The sequence below is a fragment of the Pelophylax lessonae genome (genome assembly GCF_965119305.1).
Source record: "Pelophylax lessonae genome assembly, chromosome: 2".
NCBI lineage: Eukaryota > Metazoa > Chordata > Amphibia > Anura > Ranidae > Pelophylax > Pelophylax lessonae.
The window spans coordinates 703,170,614-703,198,427 of NC_138769.1; the positions used below are offsets into that span (position 1 = coordinate 703,170,614).

Sequence of the window (27,814 nt, forward strand, 5' to 3'; positions counted from 1 at the left end):
TATTTTGAGGAGATAGAAAATTTACACTGTTATACAAGCTGTACACTCACTACTTTACATTGTAGCAAAGTGTCATTTCTTCTGTGTTGTCACACGAAAAGATATTATAAAATGTTTACAAAAATGTGAGGGGTGTACTCACTTTTGTGAAATACTGTAATCCTGATTTTGGGTCCTGTGATATGCCACTGTTATGTATGAAATACCATTGCTGTGACCTGGTTCCAGAGACACTGCTGTAAGGTTACTGGCCTTGTGCCTTAAAAATAGTACCGCAGCAGTCCCACCCTGAATTTTTCTGCCTAAAACAAGAGCTGCCTGGGACAGGTCCATTCAGGGACACTATCTGCATTGTCTGCTCTGCATTCTACCCACACTCTGACAACATGCTTGTAAAGTGTACCATGTACAGTATAAAGGCCACAATTGACCACTGTGCTGTTGTGGATGCATCACCAAAACACATTCCGATTAGCGCTCTCTGCCGTTGGCTGGGAGTGCTGATCGGGAGTCGGTCGGCTGCTGGTTTTCCAGCATGCACATCCGACAGAAGCTAGCCAAGCAGTCGGCTTCTGTCGGACATGCCAACATACACACGGACTGAATGCCGGACATTTTTTTTTTTTTCGAACCAGCAAATGTTTACCGACATTTGGCCGGTGTGTGCCAGTCTTTAGTCCCCCAGGACAAAGAAAGTGCAAATCTAATAAATAACTTCTTACGCCCTGTGTATACAAAGGAAAACATAGAAGCTCAAGTCTATAATGGAGATTGTAGCTCTACAGCCTCAAATAAACCACAATGGCTCAAAATTGATATGTTCCAGAAACAGTTAGGCTGGCCATACATGATACAATTTTCTTACAATTTTCTGTACAATTCTCTTTAGATTTACCTTCAACTATGTAGTACAAGGTCCTGCCTGATTGGATACAATTGAAAGTGTTGTTTAAGTTTGACCTCATATTATATGGTTTTTGGTAAATCTAACAGAAAATTGTACAAGTAAATTGAACATGTATGGCTGACCTTAGGTACATAAAGGTGAATAAAACACCTGGACCAGGTGATTTACACCCATGTGTCCTCAGAGAGTTGAGCCCTGTTATTTCAATTTTAAGAAATTCTATTGACAGGGTTGTAACTGATGGATTGGCATAAGACCATTGTGAAGTCAATATTTAAAAAGGGATCAAGGGCTTAAAAAGTAACTAAAGACCTATAAGATTAACACCTATAGTTGGGAAGATACTTGAGCGTTTGACCTCAAAGAAATGTTTTTTACTAGAAAACAATATTATATGCAATAACCAACATAGACTCACCAAAGATGTCAAACAAATCTACATTTTTATGAGGAAGTAAGCAAAAACCTACACAAACGAGTGGCTGTGGACGTTGTATACTTTGCAAGAGCATTTGCCGCAGTTCCCCACAGACAGCTAATGCGTAAGGTAAAGTCTATAGGCTTAGAAAATGAAGTTTGTAAATGAATAGAGAACTGCCTAAAAGATCGAATTCAGAGAGTAGTGGTTAATGATTCATACTCTGGGTGGTTTAAGGTTATTAGTGGTGTACCCCAAGGTTTAGTTTTGGGACTCTTAATTTATAACCTATTTATAAATGATATAGAGCATGGGACTAAAAGTACCATTTCATGCTTTGCAGATGACACCAAGCTATGCAGTGGAATAACGTCCTTACAGGATGTCTCCAATTTACAAGCCGACCTCAATGCACTGTTTAATTGGGCATCAATGTGGCAAATGAGGTTTAATGTTTATAAATGCCCGGTATGCACTTCGGGGCTAAAACATGCATGCATCGTACATTCTAGGAGGAGAACAGCTGGGGGAGTCAGTGGTTAAGAAGTAGCCGGGTAATTTCGCAGATCAAAGACTTCATAATAGCATAAAATGCCAAGCTGCAATTTCTAGAGAAAGCAAAAATACTTTCTTGTATTAAAAGAGGTATAGACTCAAGAAAGATATAATTTTGTCTATTTACCAATACAACAATAGAAAGACCTTGTATGGTCATATGGTATATGAGTTCACATAAAGATGTTATGAACCTGGAAAGAGTGCAAAGAAGGATAACCAGATGAATAATAGCATGGAGGAATCCAGCTATGAGAAAAGATTACTGAATTGAATGTGTTTTACTTTGAAGTTTGGGGTAATGATCACCTTGTATAAATTATGGCTAAGTGGTATACTGAACTTGATGCAGAATCGTTCAATTTATAGAGAGTTTGAAAAATTATATACCAATGGTATATCCCCCGCGCCACGTGGTGAATAATAGTACAGATGGGTGTTAGAGCAAAGGAGCAACTGCTATAGCACAGATCCTCTGAAGACGTCACAGACTTGAGACTGGACCGCACGGTGTGACGCCCGCGACGCAGGTGGAACGCAAACCGGAACTCTCCGCTCGCCACACTGCATGTAGCGTTACCTCTCTTCGAGATTGTCATGGTTAAATTTTATTTGTTGCATCTAACCCATGGATGGGTAATAAACTATTTAAGCAATATTGCGCTATCTGGAGCACTTTATTTTCATACCCTGGGCCTCCATTGATATGGGGAAAGAGAAAGAGATATCCAATACATCCCCACTGAGGGACCATGGGGGATCCACCTTGGCCTGGGAGCCAATAAGCGCAAGTGGTCTTAGTGCCGTAAGGTACATAAGACCCACGGAATCTGGTAGGTTACAAACCTTACCTATACCACGGTGAAAAGGAACGAGAGCCACTAAAAGTCACAAGTCATATGTGATAGGAATCCACACTGAGCACCCGCACTTAAGTGCACTGGAACAATTGTGCACAAGGAAAATTCCACTTGAACTTTTTTGTCACTATAGTCACCTAATATATGGACTTGATTTAAAGCCTATTGGGACACTTGTACTATTATATTTATTTATTTATTCTTATTCATATTTGTATATTTATTTATTTATTGCACTAGATATATCCTTATCAAATGATGTATACACTGTTTGGAATTGAATATTAAGTGCCGGTTCACACTAGGTCGCTCCGACTTAGGGGGCGACCTGTGAAGTCGCGTGCAGCGCGACTTCGGCGCGACTTGCACGGACTTCATAAAATGAATGTCTATGCAAGTCGCCTCCAGGTCGCCCCGAAGTAGTACAGAAACTTTTTTCTAAGTCAGAGTGACTTGTGTCGCTCCTATTAGAACGGCTCCTGTACCGCACAATGGGAGCGTGACGTACCGCGACTTGTCAGGCTGACAAGTCGCGGTCCAAGTCGGACTAGTGTGAATGCGGTCTTACATTTCACATAGCACTTGAGTTATTTATCATAATAAGACACACATTAATCGGCACCATTTGTATAGTATAATACTTAGCAAGCGCTATAGGTAGCCCTCTAAAGGCTAATTTTTGATATTGTTCAATTTATGGTTACTTCAAATGTAGGAAGAGCAAAAGTTTAACCTCCATATATAAACAGGCTTCTTTACATTAAGCCGTGAAGATGTGGAATAGACTTCTACAGAAGCTAGCTCTACTCAACTCAGATGATTGTTTAAAAAGAAAGCTGGATGTGTTTCTAAATGCACAGAATTTAACTGGTTATGTATCTATAGGTAATATCACCATTGATTATTGATCCAGGGTATATCAGTTTTACTTAGGGGATCAGGAAGAAATTGTTTTTCCTGTATGAACAAATTGGTTCATGCTTCATAAGATTGTTTTTCCTTCCTCTGGGATCAGCGGAGGGTTTAGGGTTCTGTATAGGCAGGTTTTCAATGTTGTTATTTATTCGTTTTTCTGTTGGTTAAACTCAAATGATGTGTCTTTTTTTAACCTGGCTATGTAACTTGCATTGGCAAAACTGTAGTAGATTTGAACCAAGGATTGCTGTGAATGGTTTATGTACTCGCTTTGTGGACTACCGGCTTATAATGAGCAGGCATCTCTATATTCCATCATTCAGAAAAACAATGAGAATTTCTGAAACTAAAGAAGCATTTCAGAGAAAGGGTTTTGCTTATTCATTGAAGCCAACCTGCCATGCCTAAGGACAAGATCATTGTCATGAAGCAGACTATCAGTGACCATCCTTACCATAAGAGACATCCTGCTATGCTGGTGATACACAGCTGGTGGATGTGATAGTGTATCTATTATGTATACATTACACTGTACACTGTATATATCACATTGCTACTGTATGAAGTCACCATTGTCTGGCCAATCGCTTCTATTCAATGATGCAGCATGTAAAATTGACCATAGATATTATATCGTCTCACATATCATCTACACCAGTTCCTCCCCTAAGGCAAGTCATACACTATTTTTTTCATTCAATCAGTTGGTTGAACAAAAGAAAATGTCTCAATTCATCTCATCATTCTCATCAAATGTGTGGATGGGGGAAACCCTCCCATTGTGGCTTCGTATTCTGACAGCGGGGAGACTTCCTGAAGTCAGAATACACTCATCAGCACTGGCTATAGCTAGCGGTGGGGATCGAGAGAAAAATTTCCAACAGGCTATCCATCGACTTGTGTACAACTAGCCTGCCCATACATGGATCAAAGTTTGGCCAGTCCCTGGAGAACAAGATACATTTTGATCCATGCATGGCCAGCTTTAAGCATGAGCTGCCTAGTCACACCAGTTTACAATTTTTGGGAACTGGGAAACGGAGGATGAAGTGTATGCAGACACAGATCCAATGCCGAGGGTAACAGCAAAAGAGCTAGGTTTTTTTTTAATCTGGTTGATCCTTTTGATCCTGAGAATGCTTGTTCAGGGCTGTCATATGCTGCTCCATAGGCAGTGGGTCCTCACCTGATCTAGCCAAAACAAGGATGAATTTGTAATTTTTACAGGCACTTTGAGGTAAAAATACAGTAAGTCTAACCAGAATGTTTTTTCTAGTTTTCGGAGGAGAAGACAAGGGTTAGAACCTTTGTTAAGTTTTTAATGTCCTTGACAGCGCAGGACCAAGCACCAGTGCCATCACAAACAGTGGGTCGCGCTCCTTTATGGAAGTACCATATATTTCCTTTCCTAGTGGCTGGATAGAGTGGCTGTGAAATGAAAGGAAGGTGAGTACTATATACGATGATGGATAAGAAGGAAGATAGGTGACCCTGTTGCTTTGCCCTGCATGGCCAATCACAGGGTCACTATAAACTGCCATAACTTTCAGTATGGCAAATTGCACTAGCTCATTAGCTACCAGTTGGGATTTTTTATTAGTTATGAACAAACTGTCGTCTCCACTAATTACCCAATTGTCGTGTCATTGTCATTATTTGGACTTATAATACTTCCGTTTAAGATTGTAAGAATAAAATGGCCCTATCAGGATAGAAATACGGATACCTGCTATTCTTGACTTGGATTTTAAAATTCTGGCCTTCTTGACCTTTGTTTGTAAAACATTTAACAAGTCTATGCATACTAGAGTGGCTGGATTCAACAAGGAGTATACCTAAACAGGACAATCTTACTGAATGGGCACGCTGGGCAGTTTTCTTTGTGGGTTTTTTGCACTAGCACTTTGCACTGTATTATTGCACGATTATCTTTGAGTTCAGAATAAAAACCGGTCTTTGCTTAGACCGTGAGTCACTCGTGCACCTTATAATTTACTTATTTATTTATTATATTCAAGTATCACTTGACACATATTTATTCACTTAGTGCACTTTATCACTTAAAAAGGTAGCGCCGTTTTCAACCCCCTTTGCACATATTGAATTCTTTAACCCTTTTTGGGTTTGGTTGTTGGCAGCTTACACCTTATAACCAATATATACTTGATACATACTCCATAGCACTGGTCACTTCTGTTTATTTCACGCTGGGCAGTTGCCCAGGGGCCCAACTTGCCCAGGGGGCCCCAGCTGCCCAGCGACCTAACCCCAACCAAGTCTTCAACCCAATTCCTGTGTGCATCCAGCCGCCGAACTTAGCAGGTGGCAAGCGCCTGTCGGCCCTGTGCTGCTGTCAGGCCACTTGGGCCATGGAGGGGGAGCCCACAACTGCAGGAATGTTTGTCCGCCTCCACGGGAGCAGGCACACACAGGAGAGTCGAGTCTGACTCCCGTCCGTGTGTGTGTTCACCGGACCCAGCCGCCCAACTTGGAAACTGTCATTAGTCTGGCACTGCTGTACCAATAAATATCGCCTTATCCATAATTTGCATTTTTATTCTCATGGGTGATTGTGTAGGCAGGGCCCCAGTGCAATGCATTGCCCGGGCCCTTTAATGCTCTTAAGATGGCACTGAACCTAAAGCAAATTTTTTAAACTGTATGATAGATTATGGAGTGGTGAAAACCCCAATCAAGGTTTTTACTAAATTAAGAGGAAGTTCACTTTTAGACAATTGTCACGTAAGTCCCCAATGGAAATTGTTTTCTCTATTTCTGTTTTGGTGGCAGCCGTAAAGTTGAGGATTTGCCAACCCTTTCTGTCCTGGTATCAATGGTTCCCAGGATAAAGAAAGAGCATGCAGCTCCCCAACGGGAAGAGTGTAAGCAATACAAACCAACATAGGAGGATCGGTGTGGAGTGCACGGGATCTCTTGTTGGAAATCCCAGTTGGGTGTCTTGGCTGATGTGAGGAATTGTTCTTATCCAACTCTCCAGACTCCAGAGAACAGGGACAATAGTGTGACCTGTATATTGCTAAATGTACAGTATGCTGCACAGAATTGTGGTATGCCATATATTCCTTTATAAATACCTTTATATATATATATATATATATATATATATATATATATATATATTTTTTTTTATTATTTTTTTTTCACTTAGTCCTGTTGAAGAGAGTCCCTTGGAACCCTAAAACAATTTTTTTTATTTATCACAACGCTTAAAAAAAAAAAAAAAAAAAAGCGTATTCTGGATAAACTAAATACAGCCTGACTTCTCAGTACCTCTAGCAATAAAAACCTAACAGCAGTTTTAAAGAAGAGCTTCAGCCAATGATGATCAGATTAATATTAATAGACCATTAAGAGATAATTAAAAAAAAACAGTTTGTGCTACTGTAATTCTCTTTAATCCAGAGTGCATTTTCTGGCACTAGACATCCTCAATCTTATGGTCAGCTTTCTTCCATCCACTTCATTTGAGCCCAGGTGGACCTTCCCCAGTCTGTGATTGGACAGTGAATGGAGAAGCACCACATTGATGAGCTCATCTCTCTGTCACTCTGCATCCTCCTCCTATTAACATGCCTAATGTCAGCACATAAATTGATTGGCTCCTTGTACTACTTCTTCCTCACACACTCCAGCCCTGCTGTACAGGGATTGCTGGAGGCCAATAGCAATTAGATTCAGGTACTAACACTGCTTGCATTTAAAAGGCGTTTAGTGGTTGATTAGAGAGTTAGCATAATTTGTGCCTTGAGTTCAACTTTTAAAAGTACCCGCTGTATGCAAAAATAGAAAAAAATTGGGGTTTTTATATGCCTTAAGAGACCCAATCATGACTACATTCAAGGTGCCTTCTTTCCCACAAGTCCGCGTTTCTGGAAAGATTGATCTTTGACAGGATAACCATCAAGGCTAAGGATAGCACTGCAAAAATAACTTGGCTGCACTGATACTGTTTTTATGAATCTATTTATTATTTTATGCATGTATGGGCTCATTAATTATCTAGTGAGCGAGCTGCTTGGTTTGGTTTTGAACATATTTCTGTAGGACCCTTGAGAGTCCTGCTTGAACAAGGCAGAGTTTGTATTTACCAATAATTTGCTGACTTCGTTCCACAGCTCCTCTTTAATCAGAGCCGATAATGTGTTTTCCAGGGTCAGGTAGAACCTCATTAGATGGAAGTTATAGGGTGTGCGCTTATGAGATCGCAAACATGACGGGGAAGAGAGTGTCCCGAGCTGAGATGGAGTTTTCTCTGCTTATTGACAGTCATAAATCCACAGAGCTGCTTCGGGATGTGATGCTCTGGGAATTCTACTCAAGATCAGCTTTCAGCATGAAGAAAGAAATCTGGGGGAGATTTAAATAAATATATTATTTGGCAAAGAGTGCATCTGGAATCGGGACAGGAATAAGAGAATTAAAGTGAACCTGTGCTTTTCCAATGCAAAAAAAATCGTTGGATTCATTTATTACTCAGCCTCACTGCCTATACTCACCTAACCATGACTTCACATGCCGATCTATTCTCCCACTGGAGCAATATATATATATATATATCTGGTACTTTCAGGTATGAAGAATATGTGACTCCCCTTTCTCCCACAATGGGTGCCTAAGTACCCAACTGCCAACCCCAAGTACTGGGTGCCTAAATGCCCAATTGTCAAGTGCTGTCACATGGTGATGGGGAAGAGTCTTTAGCACTGTGTAATCCCAGCATAGATCAACTTGGAGCGAACACAAGGCTTGATGGCTCCCACAGGCCAAAGAAGCATTGGAATAATGAAAAGAAGGTGCATTGGTTGTCTTGTTCCCTGTCATGCACCATAACATTGACAAAGTAAGAAGAGATCCATCATAAAAACAGATGGCTGATAACTGACTGCACAATGTTTATTGGAAATATACAGGAAATTACTTTATTTTCTCTAGGAAATACCTAAATGTTACACCAGTGCCATAATTTGGACTTATATTACTTATATCACTTCCATATAAGGTTATCAGTTTAAAGTGAACCTATTCAGATAGAAATATCGATCCACAAGACACTCCTGACTTGTATTTTAATAATTCTGGCCATGGGCTGCCTTCATGACCCTGTTTTACAAAATCTGGAACAAGCCTATGCATACTGGGCTGAAGAGAGGAAAAAGCCTGCAACTCAATCTTCTGCAATTGATGAATTTACTGTAGCCGGTGAAGTACAAAATAATACAAAGGCTTACATGTTTAGGCGTGTGGCCTTATTAATGGTTATAAATAAGGCTACAAGCTGAAACGCGTAAGCCCTTGTATTATTTCGTACTTGTATTTTTGTATTACGTATGTTGTAAGGAAGACACCACAAGCCAGGGAACCGACTCTTCACCGCCTCGGGGAATCAGACCAGGTGTTATCTCATTTCATATGCATATTGGACTGGCTGGGCTTGCTAATATTGTTTTAGTTAAAGCTATGACTTTTTTTTTTGTTTTGGATAGATTAGCTAATGGTTAAAACCCCTTATCAGGTCTTCTTTTTCACTTGATGTTCTAGAGAAACAGCATGACGAGGGACGGAATCTCTCCAAAGATTTGTATTGCTTAGATAAGGGGTCTCCAAGCTTTCTAAACAAAGGGCCAACAGAGCCAGTAGGAGAAAAAAAAAGGCCCCCGCATTATTGGTTTTAAACAATACCCCATCACTGGTACTAGTGAGAGGAATAGTGCCCATTTGCTGGTTTCAGTGGGAGGAAGAGTGTCTTTTTGTAAGGGGGTAATGGGAGGAAGAGTGCCCCATAGCTGGTGTCAGTGGGAGGAATAATGCCTCATTGTTGGTGTCAGTGGGAGGAAGAGTGTACCATTGTTGGTGTCAGAGGGAGAAATAGTGGCCCATCACTGGTGTCAGTGAGAGGAATAGTGCCTCATCCATGGTATTAGTAGGAGGAATAGTGGTCATCTTTAGTATTAGTGGGAGAAATAGTGCATCATTGTTGGTGGCAGTGGGAGGAAGAGTGTCTCATTGTTGGGGGGTAATGGGAGGAAGAGTGCCCCATAGCTGGTGTCAGTGGGAGGAATAATACCCCATTGTTGGTGTCAGTGTGAGGAATAAACACCTACATAAGTTTGTTAGACAACCCATACCCAAAACCTGAGCAATAATATGAAGTCGATCCACCCTTTTTCCACAATGACAGCCCCACTTTTATGGAAAGTCTTTCTACAAGATTTTGGTGTTTCTATGGGAATTTGTGCCAATTCAGTCAAAACAGCATTTGTGATGTCAAGTTCTAATGTTGGATGAGAAGACATAATCAGCACTCCAATTCATCCCAAAGGTGTTCAGCAGAGTTGAGGTCAGGGCTCTGTGCATGCCACTCACCAAACTATGTCTTTCTGGAGCTGGCTTTGTGCACAGGGGTACAATAATGCTGTGGGTTTTACTTAAACAGTTACAATAGAGCATAGGCTATAGCGCATATGAGAAAAAGGAAAAGGGCCAGAGAAAATATGCAGAACCCTAAAATAAAGTGATTTAAGGGTTTTTGGAACTAGGATTGTGGACAATATAGTCGTGAAGTTTGCTTTCGCAGGGCTAAATAGAAAGAAATACATTTACAATACTTTAGTCAATTAAATTTTGTTTTAACTTCAGAAAAGTATCCTAACATTACTCCTACTGCAATGAAACATGTCAAAAAAGAATTCACTCAGCCTTTCATCGCCTGTTATAACCAACATCTGCTTTTATGTCCTTGGGCTCCATACGTTGTTTCTCGTTCAGAAGTCTGGTAATAAATGTTTTTGATTCATTTCCAATAAAAGCATGTTTCTCGATATTCTACTACATTTCCTGAACACAGTCTACAAAACCCATTGAGGCACGCATGATTCATAAGCTTGCTTGAATCTTTTACTTTCAGTAGTTGGCTAAAAGATTCATTATCATAATGTGTAGACACAAACTATGAAGCTGTGATTGTCTCACAGAGCTGAAGGATTTGAGATATGAGTTGCATGCAAGTCCTGAGTCACTGGCAAAAACCAGCTTTAAAGAGGAACTTGAGAAAGACCCAATGCATTCCAACAAGACCGTGTTAATTTTCCCGTTAAATACTAAAATATTCGAAGCTATCAGGTCCAGGTTGACATGTGTTGAGTCATCTTTCCCTATAGAAAGTTCAAAAGTTTGCTGTGTGCAGTTGCTGCTCCCCTCAGCACATCTATTCTGAGCAAAGAACTTTAGCAACATCAGTCAGCCAAGAAATCATGGAATCGGAGATCAGTTTTCAAGATCGTTTCTAGATTGCTTTTTGTATACATTTTTGCATTACTGGAAGTCAATGAACCATAGTAGCGTGGTTTGCAACTGTTCTATTGGGGTGATCAGTCATTGTTTCTAAATGTTTTAAGATTATAGATAATCCTTTAGATTTTACATGGTAATATAGCCATGGGGTATGATTGGCCTACTGTGAGTGTTCTAAGTGTGTGCAGTTGATTTATTAGTGTTTGAAGATAAACTCATGATGAGTGATGGATTGTATTCTCAGCAAGTCTTCTGCCAAAAAAAAAGGGTGTTCAGTGGCACGTGATAATTAGGTTGTGTGCATTTTATTCAGAAGGAAGATAATAAATAAATTAAACTTTTTTTTCCCAATGTTTGTAGAACCTGATTCTAATTATGAACTTTTCAGCTAATAAAAGTCTTTATTTTTCCTTGACATATTAAAAATCAATCCCAAATCAGGTTTAATGTTGATAAATGTAAAGTTATGCACTTGGGGGCTAAGAATATGCATGCATCATACATACTAGGTGGAGTAGAACTGGGAGAATCCATAGCGGAGAAGGATCTGGGTGTTCTGGTAGATCATAAGCTTAATAATAGAATGCAATGCCAAGCTGCTGTTTCCAAAGCAAGCAAAGTCCTTTCTTGTATTAACAGAGGCATGGACTCCAGAGAGAGAGATGTAATTGTGCCCCTGTACAAATCATTAGTAAGACCTCATCTGGAATATGCAGTTCAGTTTTGGGCACCAGTTCTTAAAAAGGATATCTGGGAACTGGAGAAAGTGCAGAGAAGGGCAACCAAACTGATAAGAGGCATGGAGGAGCTCAGCTATGAGGAAAGATTAGAGGAACTGAATTTATTCTCTCTTGTGAAGGGGAGATTAACGGGGGATATGATCAACATGTATAAATACATAAGGGGTCCATATAGTGAACTTGGGTTTGAGTTGTTCACTTTAAGGTCAACACAGAGGACAAGGGGGCACTCTTTACGTCTAGAGGAAAACAGATTTTGTCTCCAAATACGGAAAGGTTTCTTCACCATAAGAGCTGTGAAAATGTGGAATAGACTCCCTCCAGAGGTGGTTCTGGCCAGCTCACTAGATTGCTTAAAAAAAGGCCTGGATTCTTTCCTGGGTGTACATAATATAAATGGGTACTAAAATTTTTTTTTAGGTAAAGTTGATCCAGGGAATATCCAATTGCCTCTCGGGGGATCAGGAAGGAATTTTTTTCCCCTGCTGTAGCAAATTGGATCATGCTTTGCTGGGGTTTATTTTCGCCTTCCTCTGGATCAACAGCGGGTATAGGATTGTGTATATGGGATTGTATGGTTGGGTTTTCAATACAGTTTTTTTTTTTTTATGGTTGAACCGGATGGACTTGTGTCTTTTTTCAACCTGACTAACTATGTATCTATGTAACTATGTATGTAACTCAGCTTGCCAACATTTATCCTAAAAAGTTCACTATTCAGTCATAATTATTAATACCTATTAATCAAATGTTTTAAAATGTTGTGGTCAGTCAGCCCCTGACTTACCGGTCTTGTGTTCCATGTGAACCCAACTTTTCATTCTTCAAACAATAATCTGGTGAGCTTTGGAGGTAAATCAGTTCTGTTTCCTGCACTGGTCTGATGTCTAGGTCCTTTGGTACCAGCTGTTTCCGCGTACCCATGGGCCGATGAACAACCTTTGTGGCTGACAAATATTTGGTTTTAAGGTCCAGAGCAATCTCTCGAAGTTCTTGAAGACCTCTCCAACAAGTCTTTATAGAGCAGGAACCTGAAACTCCATGACATTTACACTTCATCTCCAGGGAGCCTTTCAGCACCTTCAAGAAAAACACAAGTGTATGTATGAAAGAGTCATAATAACATATTGCAGAGGACAAGGAAGTGTAGTGACTCATAACAACCTATTAGGTTTCACACTTCATTAACTTTCTGTGTGTCAACCAACAAAACATTACTTCTAAATGATTGTGCTAAATTTTTTTTTTGTTAAAGCCAACGTCCGTACCTTCACCTGAAGGTAGGTTGCAAAATGGATAGCATCATGGCCAAATGTTTACTACTTCTGCTATACAAGAGGCATTTATAGGTGTTTGTTATGTTTGCATGATATTATGTTGATAAGTCAGATAAATGGATATGAATGTTAGAGTGTGTGTGGTAAGGACATTAGATCCTCTGAGGAAGTGACTAATGATTGTGTGTATTACGGATCATAGATTGGTCCTCTGGAGCACTACAGATTAGTGTTTATGGTAGAGAATTAGACTGTAAGGTACTTTGGGGCAATGAACAAGTGTGGAAGGACCGCTGTCCTGTAAGGTCCACTGGGGCAGGGACAGATGACATTGGATAGTAAAAACCTGTAAGGTCACCTGGGGCAGGGACTGATAAGTGTATGGGATCAGGACATTACATTGCAAGGTACTTTGGGACAGGGACGGAGAAGCATGTGTGAGAGGGACATTATTATAATAGTACAGGATTTACAGTATCTCACCAAAGTGAGTACACCCCTCACATTTGTGTAAATATTTTATTATATCTTTTCATGTGAAAACACTGAAGAAATTACACTTTGCTACAATGTAAGGTAGTGAGTGCACAGCTTGGTAGTAATGTAAGGTAGTGAGTGTACAGTATATTAGTGTACATTTGCTGTCCCCTCAAAATAACTCAATACACAGCCATTATTGTCTAAACCGCTGGCAACAGAAGTGAGTACACCCCTATTTTCCAGCACTGCCTTACCCTCTTGGGCATTAGTTAACCAGAGATTCACAGGTTGCCACTGGAGTCCTCTTCCACTCCTCCATAACAACATCACAGAGCTGGTGGAGGTTAGAGACCTTGCACTCCTCCACCTTCCATTTGAGGATGCCCCACAGATGCTCAATAGGGTTTAGGTCTGGAAACATGCTTGGCCAGTCCATCACCTTTACCCTCAGCTTCTTTAGCAAGGCAGTGGTCATCTTGGAGGTGTGTTTGGGGTCGTTATCATGTTGGACTACTGCCCTGCGGCCCAGTCCCTGAAGGGAGGGGATTATGCTCTGCTCCAGTATGTCACAGTACATGTTACATGTCACAGTACATGTTGACATTTATGGTTCCCTCAATGAATTGTAGCTTCCCAGTGCTGGCAGCACTCATGCAGCCCCAGACCATGACTCTCCCACTACCAGGCTTGACTGTAGGCAAGACACACTTGTCTTTGTACTCCTCACGTGGTTACTGCCAAACACGCTTGACACTATCTGAACCAAATAAGTTTATCTTGGTCTCAGCAGACCACAGGACCTGGTTCCAGTAATCCATGTCCCTAATCTGCTTGTCTTCAGAAAACTGTTTGTGGGCCTTCTAGTTCCCAAAGACAACCTCTGGATATGACGCTGAGCACATGCACTCAACTCCTTTGGTCGACCATGGCGAGGCCTGTTCTGAGTGGAACCTGTCCTGTTAAACCACTATATGGTCTTGGCCACCGTGCTGCAGCTCAGTTTAGGGTCTTGGCAATTTTCTTGTAGCCTTGGCCATCTTTATGTGGAGCAACAATTCTTTTTTTTTTATATATCTTTGAAGAGTTCTTCACCACGAGGTGCCATGTTGAACTTCCAGTGACCAATATGAGAGAGCGATAACACCAAATTTAACAGACCTGCTCCCCATTCACACCTGAGACCTTGTAACAAGAACGAGTCACATGACACTGGGGAAGGAAAATGGCTAATTGGGCCCAATTTGAACATTTTCACTTAGAGGTCTACTCACTTTTGTTGCCAGCGGTTTAGACATTAATGGCTGTGTGTTGAGTTATTTTGAGGGGACAGCAAATTTACACTGTTATACAAGCTGTACATTCATTACTTTACATTGCAGCAAAGTGACATTTCTTCAATGTTGTCACATGAAAAGGCATAATAAAATATGTACAAAAAGTGAGGGTTGTACTCACTTTTGTCAGATACTGTATATATCATCAACCGTTTGTGCAGCACTTTACAAAATAAAGGGAGACAGAACAGTTACAATACAATTTGAAACAAGAACTGTGGGGTTGATTAGCTCGGTGGTAGGCGTGGATGACCCCTTGGGGGGTTCGTTACACAGGGAGACAGCCGAGAAGTGGTTGCAAACAACACTTTGGTTTATTCATGCAATTTTCTTCAAACAAGTGCATGCAGCAAAAACATCCAAAATAAAAATAAAACACAAAATAAATCCTTGCCACTGTGGGCGGCTACCTTCCACACATAGGGACCTATCTAATGAAGTCTGTCCCCAACCTACTGTTGGGCAGACTTGGCTGATCATACAGCAGACTCTCAATAGTCCATGTTTTATCTCTTCACACACCATATGTCCATTGAACCTGTCCCTTTGTTTGTCTCTTCACATAGCAACCATTCCTTTGCTTGGCTCTTCACATAGCAAACAGTTCATTTATTTCTTCCACATAGAAATAGTTCAAGACCTCACCTTGAGTAGTCTTCAGTCTTAATTAATATCCCCTTCACACAGGAAATGTCCATTGGTTTCTTTTCACCTAGAAACGATCCAAGACCTCACTTCGAGTAGTCTTCACACTTGTTACCCTCCTCAGCTTCACATCGCTTCAGGAGGTCTTCCCCATGCTCACACAGCTTTCAGGGGGCACACATCTGACTGTCCTCCTCTCCCAGCCCACATGGCGACAGGAGGCAGCAATCCTTAGACTTCCTCTGGACAAATTATAGAGGCCTTCATTTTCTCATTCTGAACAGCTGAATGGTTTTCAACTTCCTGCTGGCTATCTCTGCAGCCAACACCCTATAGTAATTGGTGAACTTTCCAAACCAGGTGGAAATGTATCTCCTGTCTGTGACTACATCCACAGATTTACCTGACTTCCTGTCACAGAACTTACAGTCTAAAAGGGAAGGGCAAGTGATACAAAAGGTAGAACCTGTGCGGGATGAGCTGATGGAAAAGTTGAAAGTTCAGTTTTAGGTGGAGGCGCGGTAGGCTACCCTGAATCCATGAGTGTTTAGGGATCATCTATAAGCAGACAGAGTAGAACATAACTGGACAGGTTGGGGTAGGAAGTGCCAGAGGATGGGAGAGGCTCTGGATAAGTTGTGGAGGCTTGGAGTTGAGTGTGGGAGAAGGTGATGAAGGAGCTAGAGAGCAGGAGGTCTTGGGAAAACCTGAATGGACGATTTAGGTAATTTTTCAAAATGAGGTTTGTGATCCAGTCTGGAGGCAGAGTTGTGAATAGATTTGTATATTGCAGTTAGTATTTAGAACTTCATACTTTGGGCTAGCAGAAGCCAGTAGAGGGGTTGGCAAAGAGGGTCAGCAGCTGCAGAGTGGTTAGTAAAGAGGATGAGTCTAGCAGCAGCATTTATTATAGAAAGAAGGGAGATAGGCTGTGTAGAGATTGGCCAGCGAGAAGGCCATTACTGATGCCGTTAAAGGCCTATAAGGTTCCTTATTGCGTGTGGTAAGGAAGTTAGAGCATAGTCCTCATACTTTGGGTTTTAATGTATTTTTTAATAATAATTTAACAATATTTATATATGAAAAAAAATAGTATTTCCTATGCCCTAATGCAGTTGGTAGAGTAATTGATATTAAAGCCATTATGTTTGGTGCTGAGTGATTTCCACTGTGAATATTAGTGTGGGCACTGTCTTGATTTCTCTTTTTATACTGTAGGAAACCAGTTTTAGATATGGATATACACTCCGAAACAAAACGTATCAATCTAAGCATATACTAGAATGAACTAAGGATTCAGCACCACTCTTACCTGTCTCCCTACTTCGCTGTTGTGTAGGTGCATAAGCTTATTGGCTTGGGAGCCTGACTTCTTCATCTTCATTGGGGCATCGGAGAACTTAGACCCCATCAAAATGCCATAGTTGAGGTTGTCCGCACATCCTCCCCACCGATACCCTGGGGCTGGTGCCTCTCCAGGGATGGGACCACAGGAACAGCCAGGAATGTCACCTGAGGTGCAGGCTCTAGCAATCGTATGACTGATGGTAGCCGCAGATAGAGCGTACACAAAAGCTGACTCTCGCGTCCCTGCAAAATAGGAAAAAACTATTGGTTAATAGACAGACAGAGGAGGAATGTAGTGAGAGATACCATTTTTAATGGATAATGGGTAGGAGGAGGTTGTGTGCTCAGTAGGTGGTACTTATCTATATGATAATGGACAGGAGGAGGAGATACTCAGTAGGAGATGCCTGATACATAGGTTAAATCGCAGGAAGAGGGGGTAGCCAGTGAGAGGAGGAGGAGCCTTGTCTGTAGGTTAATAGGCAACAGGAGGAGGGAATACTCAGTGGGAGGTACCATACCTATAGGTTAACGAGCAGCAGGAGGCAATTAATGGGAGGTGCCTTATCCATAAGTTAAGAGTAGGAGAAGGTACTCAGAGGGAGGTGCCTTACCTACAGTATAGGTAATTAAGCAAGAAGAGGTACTCATTGGGAGGTACCCTACCTAAAGATTAATGAGCAGGAAGAAGTACTAAGTGAGAGGTGCCTTACCTATAGTTTAATGAACAGGAGGAGGTACTAAGTAGGAGGTGCCTTATCTATAGATTATTAAGTAGGAGGAGGAATTCAGTGGGAGGTGCCTTATTTATAAGTTAATAAACAGGAGGAGGTACTCAGTGGGAGGTACCCTACCTATAGGTTAATGAACAGAATGAGGTACTAAGTAGGAGGTACCTTATCTATAGATTATTGAGCAAGAAGAGGTAGTCAGTGGGAGGTGCCTTATATAAATGTAAATGAACAGGAGGAGATACTCAGTGGGAGTTACCCTACCTATAGGTTAATGAGCAGGAAGAAGTACTAAGTGAGAGGTCCCTTACCTATAGGTTAATGAACAGGAGGAGGTACTAAGTAGGAGGTGCCTTATCTATAGACTATTGAGCAGGAGGAGGAATTCAGTGGTAGGTGACTTATTTATAAGTTCATGAACAGGAGGAGGTACTTAGTGGGAGGTACCCTATCTATAGGTTAATGAGCAGAAGGAAGTACTAAGCAGGAGGTGCTTTATATATCGGTTAATGAGCAGGAGAAGGTACTCCGTGGGAGGTGCCTTACCTATAGGGTAACAAGCAAGAAGAGGTAGTCAGTGGAAGGTGCCTTTTCTATAAGTTATTTAATAGGAAGAGGTACTCAGTTGGAGGTATCCTACCTATAGGTTAATGAGCAGGAAGTAGTATACAGTGGAAGGTGCCTTACCTATAGGTTAATAGGAAGGAGGAGCTACCTTGCCTATAGGTTAGTAAGCAGGATAATGTACTCAGTGAGAGGTTCCTTACATATAGGTTAATGAGCAGAAGGAAGTACTCAGTAGGAGGTGCCTTATCTATGGATTAATGATCAGGAGGAGGAATTCAGGGGGAGGTACCTTATCTTTAAGTTAATTTGAAGGAGGAGGTACTCAGTGGGAGGTCCCTTACCTATAGGTTATTGAGCTAGAAGGGGTACTTAATGGGAGGTGCCATATTTTTAGATAACGGGCAGGAGGATGAGACTAAAGACACTAAAGTGAGAGGTTATGGGTAGGAGAAGGTGGACAAATGTGACAGAGAGAGCATACAAAGCGAAGATGTTTACTAGCAGTACGAAGAAAAACCAGAAGGAGGGGCAGTGTTGGTGGGCATATTTATAAAGCAGTCAATGTGACCTTCATCAAACATTCACTGGCGGTGAATTAGTCACTGTCATTGAAACACAAGCACCAGGAAGGTTCACCTGCAGTTAATGTTTGTTGAATGTCAGAATTAAGGATGATGGAACTTTTGAAAAGTTCGGTTCGGCCAGAACATCCGAACTTCCCGAAAGTTCGGCCCGGATTTCAGAACCCCATTGAAATCAATGGGACCCGAACTTCGGTAATCAAAAAACACAATTTTTAAGCCCTAAAACCCAATAAATGCCCCTAAAAAGTGCCTAGGGTTCTGGGTCATGCCCCATTAACTATTAATCACACAAAAAAAGTTCTTAAAAATTGTCATTTTTGATAAAAAAAAAGCCAATTATTGAAAAAAATTTTTTAAAAAAGAGAGATTTTTTGATTTTTACTTGATTTTTTGATTTAGTATCTGGGGGGTCTAAAAGGTGTGCATGTGAAGTTTCAGCTCTGTAGCATGTCCAGAACCATGAAAAAAAAAAAAAAAGATAATTTTTCAGTAGAACAGGGATGTGGGACCCTCCTTTAACTTTAACACCTATATGATCTTTTTTTCTGGTTCTGGACATGCTACAGAGCTGAAACTTCACAGGTACACCTTTTAGACCCCCCAGACACAAAATCACACAAAAAAAGTTCTTAAAAATTGTAATTTTTGATAAAAAAGCCAATTATTGAAAAATAAAAAAAAAATAAAAAGAGATTTTTTGAACATGTGAAGTTTCAGCTCTGTAGCATGTCCAGAACCATAAAAAAAAGCAGGCATTTTTTTGGGTTCTTTGCAGTCAGGAAAAACATCTGAACTTGTGTATAGTGGTACTGTGCACAAGTTCTGATGTTTTGCCTGCCTCCAAAAACCCCCAAAAAATGCCAGCAAAAACACACCTGGGCATTTTTTTTTTTTTTGACGCTAGCGTTTTTTTGGGCATTTTTTGGGGTTCTTTTGAGGCAGGCAAAACATCTGAACTTGTGTATAGTGGTGTATATACACACATCCATATATTTATATACACACCTAGACATATATAGGTGTGATAGTAGCAGAAATATATGCTTGCGCTAATGAAATCATTTACAGTAATATATTTCTGCTACTATCACACCTATATATGGCTAGGTGTCTATATACATATAATTATGTGTGTATATATACCACTATACACAAGTTCAGATGTTTTGCCTGCCTCAAAAGAACCCCAAAAAATGCCATAAAAAACGCTAGCGTAAAAAAAAAATGCCCAGGTGTGTTTTTACTGGCATTTTTTGGGGGTTTTTGGAGGCAGGCAAAACATCAGAACTTGTGCACAGTACCACTATACACAAGTTCAGATGTTTTTCCTGACTGCAAAGAACCCAAAAAAATGCCTGCTTTGAAACCGGCAAGGTGTTACAGCAGAGAAGCCATATTCCTGTGCTGAAAGTTTTCTAATACAAACAATCCTTTTTTTTATGGTTCTGGACATGCTACAGAGCTGAAACGTCACAGGTACACCTTTTAGACCCCCCAGACACAAAATCACACAAAAAAAGTTCTTAAAAATTGTCATTTTTGATAAAAAAGCCAATTATTGAAAAAATTAAAAAAAAAAAAAGAGATTTTTTGATTTTTATTTGGATTTCAGATCTGGGGGGTCTAAAGTGTAAAGTGTACTTACTTAAGTGTAAAGGAGCACTCTAACTACACTAGATATCCCTTTCCTCACACTAATAAATAGCTAAATGACACTTTTAAAGTAAAATTAACAGAACTGCTTCCACTCTCTTCCATGTCCAGTATAACAATGCTAGGAATATGGCGGGGGCGATCTTATATACTGGGGGGCGTATTCACTAATGATTGGTCTAGGGACCCCCTAGTCACTCCAATCACATTCCTAGCATTCTCCTGCCCCCTCAATTGGCTTTTGCTAATGGTTCTGGTCCAATCACGGGCTTTTAAAGCCCATTTCCTGAAGCATTGCATTTTGGTCGGTTCTGGTTGCCGAATTCCGAACTTTTTGGGCAAAAAGTTCTAAATTCGGCCGAACCTCGAACACCCAATGTTCGGGCCGAACCGATGGTGGACCCGAACCGTTCGATCATCCCTAGTCAGAATCACTGCCCCACAGGGTCTGGCAAACTGTAGATTCTGAAAAATGATGGCACTCTCCTTTAAACCACGTAACACATCGGGGGGAATGTGCATTACTTTCCTTCAGCAGAATATAAAACATATATAGTATGTGCTTTGGTCTTATAATTAGCTGTTTATCTGCCATTGCCCTTTAATTCCCAGCTTTGAGGTGTGGAATATTTCAGTTCACAGGGTAGGAATGTTACCATTTCCTGCCAATGTTTGGCTACCGTAGACCACATAATGAGAAAGAATAACAGAATCCATGCAGTCATCAGACTGAAACATTAATACTAATGAAGGGATGCTTCCTCACACCAGCGTTCCACCATCAACCCATGCCGTAACTGCCATTCTCCGGAGCCTCTGACAGCTAAGGTTACACTCCTAGGTGTGGGGGACGGAAGGGCTGCTTTAATGGGAAGGGTCTCTTTCATCGGCCTAACGCTGATGAGTATACAAGGTGAGGGGAACATTCATTTTATGGGTTTTCTCTGCCTATTACTGGGTAATCACATGAAAATGCCACAAAGATAATTAAACAAAGGAATTTCATTCATCAATTCCATGTCGCCAAAAAGGCAAACAAACCATTTCAAAGCTTACAAAAAAATTTACTTTTAAAAGGAACCTCCTGGGGGGAGAAAAAAAAGAGAATTTAAAGTATATGTAAAGCCAAAACCTTTTAGTTTAGTTTTGGATAGAGCAGAGGATAGTTAGAACCCCCTCAGTTTTTGGAAAATCCAAAATTGGAAGGTTTTTATTTCCGTCTCTGCCCCCTTTATGGAGATTCACCGTCTCTATTCACCCTCTTTATTTGTCCTATTTACCATTATCACCAAAAGTCCCAAGTAAGTGCTCGCCAGCAAGCCACAACGTAGCCAAGACTACCAGCCACGGCTACTTCGTGGATCGCTGGTGCTCACACTCACTTGAGACTTCTTGTGAATATTAGGGTTTTGGAAAGCCCTTGTTGGATCTTTTGAACCTTGACATCTTTTTCAGTTCTAAGTGCCCAGGGCTTTTTTTCTCGAAGAATAGGTCAAGTACTCCCCCCCCCCCCCCTGAGAGCCCCCTTTTCTCTGCCCCTTACCCAGCTCCGAAGACCGTCCCTTGGTTCCACCCTTTACCCACCTCCAAGTACCGCCCCTTATGGAAAATACAGAATCAAGTATCATTTTGTGGTGCTACGCAATTTGCTAATGATAACACGGAAAGCAGTAAAATAGATTCCCTGCAGCCAGTAGCAATACTCCACTCACAAACAATAGATCCCCAAGAAACAATAGATCTCCCTCAGCAACAATAGATCCCCCCCAGCAACAATAGGCCTTCTGCCAAAATAGATCAATAGACTCCTCTGTCAACCATAGATCCCCTCCAGTAACAATAGATCCCCCATCAGCAACAATAATCCCCCTACAACAATAGATGCCTTCCAGAGATAACAGATTACCCAGCAGCCAGCAATAGACTCTCCAGCACACCCCAGCAACCCTTGCCATTACATACTTTCAGTGCCAGGGGTGCCAGAATTGCGTTCCCCCGCCTTCCTGCTGAAAAAAATCCCTGTAAGTGCCATATATGTGGGACCTATAGAATCACACTATCTATGGTGTATTATAGTACATGGGAAGTAGACTCTAGTCCTATGCTGGGAGGCCCTATTCACCAAAATCCTACTTTCTGTTCTTCTTGTTGATTTGGACCATCTTATCTACTGTTATGCAGGAGAGCTGCCCTTTTGACTTTATACTGTAGGATTTGCACTGGTGAACACACTCATTCTAGCCATTGATGTTGTAAATATTTCACCACCTTTCGCCTCCTGATGAAGATATGAAGGATGATATACCAAAACTGGAGAGTGCAGAATCTGGTTCAGCTTTGCATGGTCAGCTTATAACTTTGGCTTGTTCAATTAGGCTTTAAAAAAAAAAAAATATATATAGACGCTGATTGGTTCCTATGCAGAGCTGCACCAGATTTTGCCCTCCCTAGTTTTAGTAAACCAATGTTTAAGCATCGAAATGCGTCGGAGCGTTTTCACATTACTCAAGCATTTATTATCACCCTTATGTGATTGTTCATGGTGGTTTAGCTATGCTTACATTTCATCATCTGGCTTATTGTTTTTAAGCTATTTCAAATGTTTAAATTATTTAATAAATTACATTAATTTTATTATGATATAATTGTTTAGAATTTTAAAACTTTAATGCCTAAAAATCCCACATAGTGAGAACAAACCTTTCTATTACATAGAGGGCAATAGACCCTGGCATCGGAGGCACATGCCCTAGGTCAGTGAAGGCAAACCTTGGCACCCCAGATGTTTTGGAACTACATTTCCCATGATGCTTATGCACTCTGCAGTGTAGCTGAGCATCATGGGAAATGTAGTTCCAAAATATCTGGGGTGCCAAGGTTAGCCATCACTGCCCTAGGTCTTTTTCCCAGTATCCCAGGTCTAGCCAGAGAGCTAACAGATCCAGTTACTCTGTCACTGATGTTGCCTCTATAGTTCCAACCCAACGGCACTGGCAGAGATCCAGGACATAGAAGGAAGTGTGTGAAACCTGTATTGGTAGGTACTCACTACTCCCACTAACCACCAATTAAAGCAGGGTTTCTCAACTAGGGTTCCTTTAGAGGTTGCTGGGGGTTCCTTGCGCACTGAGCAATTTCTGCCTCTCAGATAAGTTCCCACTGACACTATTCATGGTTTTAGCTATCTGTAGGCGATAATTCTTCCCAATAACCACAAGTGTAAGGAGCATCCTTCCCACTGACCATCACACTAATGTATCATGAGTTGCAGATATAGCATTTTTAGCAGGAGTTTCCTGAAACCATAAATGTATTTCAAGGGTTCCTCTGTGTTGAAAAGGTTGAGAAAGATTGAATTAAAGGGTAAGAAACTGATTACTGACAACCACAAGGGGGCACTGACTATTACAGAGGGGAACCGACCACTGCATTGAAGGCCACTGACCACCACATCGATGGCCACTGATCAACACATTGAAGGCCACTGACCAACACATTGAAGGCCACTGACCAACACATTGAAGGCCGCTGACCACCACATTGAAGGCCGCTGACCACCACAATGAAGTCCATCGATCACCACATTGAAGGCCGCTGACCACCACAATGAAGGCCACTGACCACCACATTGAAGGCCGCTGACCACCACAATGAAGCCTGCTGACCACCACATTGAAGGCCACTGACCACCACATTGAAGGCCACTGACCACCCTGTTGAAGACCACTGACCATCACATAGAGTCATAGGCGGCTCTCTAATTAGGCAAATTAGGCAGTCGCCTAAGGCCTCGCACCTACAGGGGCCTCGCGACCAGTGAGGGCGCAGTCACTTTAGCAGGGCGCAGTCAGGGAAATCTCCCAAGTAAAAGATTGTTTTAAATCCTCGGATATAAAAGTTACAGCAGTGTGCTGCAGTCCCTTCACTGCGGGTGCCAGGTGTCTGTTGTCGGCTGACACTTACCCTGCCTTCTCTGCCTGGGGATTGGCCGTCTGATCATGTAATCCCAAGATGTGGAGAAAACGTTGGGTGTGTACCTGCATCAGTAGGAAGTGACTGCCCGGTCAGCTCACTCTGCTATCATCGGTTGTTGCTCTGGGAGGAGAGCTCTGCCCTGGCCCAGGAACATACAGTTAACCAGGCCCCGACATGTCACTCTGCAGGCTGGTCATAGATTTGTGGTGTCTACTACGCGAAGGGGGTCAGTAGCCCCTGGGTGGCTGAAGGAGAAGGAGAGGGCCCCTGGGTGGCTGAGGGAGAAGGAGAGGGCCCCTGGGTGGCAGAGGGAGGAGGAGAGGGCCCCTGGGTGACTGAGGGAGGAGGAGAGGGCTCCTGGGTGGCTGTGGGAGAAGAAGATTGCCCCTGGGTGGCTGGGGGAGAAGGGGATGGCCCCTGGGTGGCTAGGGGAGAAGGAGAGGGCCCCTGGGTGGCTGGGGTAGAAGGAGAGGGCCCCTGGGTGGCTGAAGGAAAAGAAGGAAAGGGCCCCTGGGTGGCTGGAGGAGAAGGAGAGAGCCCCTGGGTGGCTAGGGGAGAGGGCCTCTGGGTGGCTGGGGGAGAGTGAGAGGGCCCCTGGGTGGCTGGGGGAGAAGGAGAGGGCCCTATGGGTGGCTGGGGGAGAAGGGGATGGCCCCTGGGTGGCTGGGGGAGAAGGAGAGGGCCCCTGGGTGGCTGGGGGAGAAGCAGAGGGCCCCTGGGTGGCTGGGGTAGAAGGAGAGGGCCCCTGGGTGGCTGGGGTAGGAGGAGAGGGCCCCTGGGTGGCTGGAGGAGAAGGAGAGAGCCCCTGGGTGGCTGGGGGAGAGGGCCTCTGGGTGGCTGGGGGAGAGTGAGAGGGCCCCTGGGTAGCTGCGGGAGAAGGAGAGGGCCCCTGGGTGGCTGAGGGAGAAGGAGAGGGCCCTATGGGTGGCTGGGGGAGAAGGAGAGGCCCCTGGGTGGCTGGGGGAGAAGGACAGGGCCCCTGGGTGGCTGGAGGATCGGGCCTCTGGGTGTCTGGGGGAGAGTGAGAGGGCCTCTGGGTGGCTGGGGGAGAAGGAGAGGGCCCCTGGGTAGCTGGGGGAGAAGGAGAGGGCCCCTGGGTGGCTGGGGGAGAAGGAGAGGGCCCTATTGGTGGCTGGGGGAGAAGGAGAGGGCTCTTGGGTGGCTGGGGGAGAAGCAGAAGGACCCTGGGTGGCTGGGGGAGAAGGACAAGGCCCCTGGGTGGCTGGAGGAGAAGAAGAGGGCCCCTGGGTGGCTGGAGGAGAAGGAGAGGGACCCTGAGTGGCTGGAGGCGAAGGAGAGGGACCCTGAGTGGCTGGAGGAGAAGGAGAGGGACCCTGAGTGGCTGGAGGAGGAGGAAGAGAAGGAGAGGGACCCTGGGTGGCTGGAGGAGAAGAAGGAGAGGGCCCCTGGGTGGCTGGAGAAGAAGGAGAGGGCCCCTGAGTGGCTGAAGGAGAAGAAGAGGGGCCCCTGGGTGGCTGGAGGAAAAGGAGAGGGGCCCCTGGCTGACTGGGGGAGAAGGAGAGGGCCCCTGGGTGGCTGGGGGAGGAGGAGAGGCCCCTCGTGACACCAGAGTCAGTTGCCAGGGAAGAGAGTGGAGCTGAGCCAGTCCTGCATATCTTACATCAAAGCCAAACATGGTGGAGCTGGAGCCATTTGTCCTACACAATGAATGCACCCGAGGTGGAAGGTGAGGGGTAGCGGGGCTGTGACATTATATAGCATATGTACAATATTGGTAGTTTTGGTTGGAGTTGTCCTTTAGATGTTTAACTCTGTTGTTTTTCCCCCCAGCTGTGAGGGACTGAGGAATGACAGCCCACTATGCTGGGACTTATAGTTCCCTAGAATGTGGAGGACTGAGTCCTCAGTCCCTCACAGAGGGCACTACAAGTTCCAGAATTGCAGGCTGCCATGCCTTAGTCCCCACAGAGGGCACTACAAGTCTTAGCATAGCAGGCAGTAGTTCCTCAGTCCCCTACAGAGAGCAGTACAAGTCCAAGCATAGCAGGCTTCCATTCCTCAGGGAGGAATGGCAGTGCACTATACTGGAATTTATAGTGCCCTCTGTGGGGACTCAGGTATGGCAGCCTTCTGCAGTGGGACTTGTCGTGCCCTAGACTGTAGTGGACTGAGGAAGAGAAGTGTAAGGGGGTCTCTAAAAACTCTGATGCAAGGAGGAGCTTTGGTGACCACAGAGTTCCCTTTTACACCAGAGTCCCCAGCTTTCCCTCTCAAATCAGGGTTCCCAGAACTCTCCTTACATTAGAGTCCCCAACATTCCCCATAAATCAGGGTTCCCAGAACTCCTCCTACATCAGAGTCTTCAGAGTTCCCTCTTACAGTGTAAGGGGGGAACTCTAGAGACTCTGATGTAAAGAGGGCTCTGTGAAATTTGATTTAAGAGGGGGACTCTAATGTAAAGAGGAATTCTGTGGACTCTGATGTAAGGAGGAGATGCTGGGGGGAATCTGATTTAAAGGAGAACTCTTATGTAAGGGGGGGACACTGGACTCTGATGTAAGGAGGGACTCAGGGAATCATGACCTATAGGGAAATGCTGGGGACTGTGATGTAAGAGCAGACATATATATATATATACATACATACATACCCGATGTTTAATGATCTTTGATTAAAGAAGAATTGGTTAGAGAAAATTCTAGAAACTGTGAATTCATAGTACAAAGGTTAAGGCTCTTAATATATGCAATTTATATAGTTAATTTTTATCGCTTGAATTATTTTTCCCATTATGGGCGCAAGTGGGGCCTCATGTCCAGGTTTTGCCTTAGGCCTCATGAAGCCTAGAGCCGCCTCTGCGAGTGGCACCTGTGACCACTGTTATGCATGTTGCAGAACTGCTTTTGCCTCTGTGCCCCAGGTCTTTCCTAACCCTAATTCCCTCTGACATGACAGCCAAGAGGTGGTCAGCAGTGGCAGTCCTTCCTGCAGCTTTGGAAGTGGTGTTGGAATGAGACAGGTTCACTTTACAGATTTTCCCTTTTTTTGATGATTTAAAGAGGTTGTACACCAAGAAATTTTTTTTTTGTCTTCTTTACAACCTGAAAGAGAAACCCATAATGAGCTAGTATGCATCGCATACTAGCTCATTATGAAATACTTACCTTAGAACGAGCCCCCGCCGTGCCGTCCGCTTACCTGTATGACGGGCGACATGTATAGTCGCCCGTCTTCCGGGATCGCGGCATCCGGCCTTCTGATTGGCCGGAGCCGCGGTGACGTCACTCCCGCGCACGCGCGCGGGAGACGACGGTCACGGCACGGGGCTCTGAAGGAACGGCACGATCTGCCGTTCCTTCAGAGCGCATGCGCCAGTGACGTCACTGGCTGCATTAAAGGTAAATATCTCCTAAACGGTACATGTTTAGGAGATATTTACAGTACCTATAGGTAAGCCTTAATATAGGCTTACCTATAGGTACAACTTCCTGAGGAGGGTTTACTTCCTCTTTAAGAACTTGGAAAAGGGCGGGACAGTACAGCTTGAATTTTCA

The 27,814-nt window shown here is 43.1% G+C and overlaps 1 protein-coding gene across 2 annotated transcripts in view; it reads right to left on the reverse strand.

The window, feature by feature from the left end:
* The window catches only part of WNT11 (Wnt family member 11), a 202,979-nt gene that overhangs the window by 15,404 nt on the left and 159,761 nt on the right, over window positions 1–27,814 (reverse strand). For both annotated transcript variants that reach the window (XM_082246174.1, XM_082246173.1), the window contains exons 4-5: window positions 16,755–17,032; window positions 12,494–12,786 (exon numbers count right to left, since the gene is read on the reverse strand). In XM_082246174.1, coding sequence (XP_082102300.1) covers window positions 12,494–12,786; window positions 16,755–17,032 — 571 coding nt within the window. The remainder of the gene's footprint in view (window positions 1–12,493; window positions 12,787–16,754; window positions 17,033–27,814) is intronic.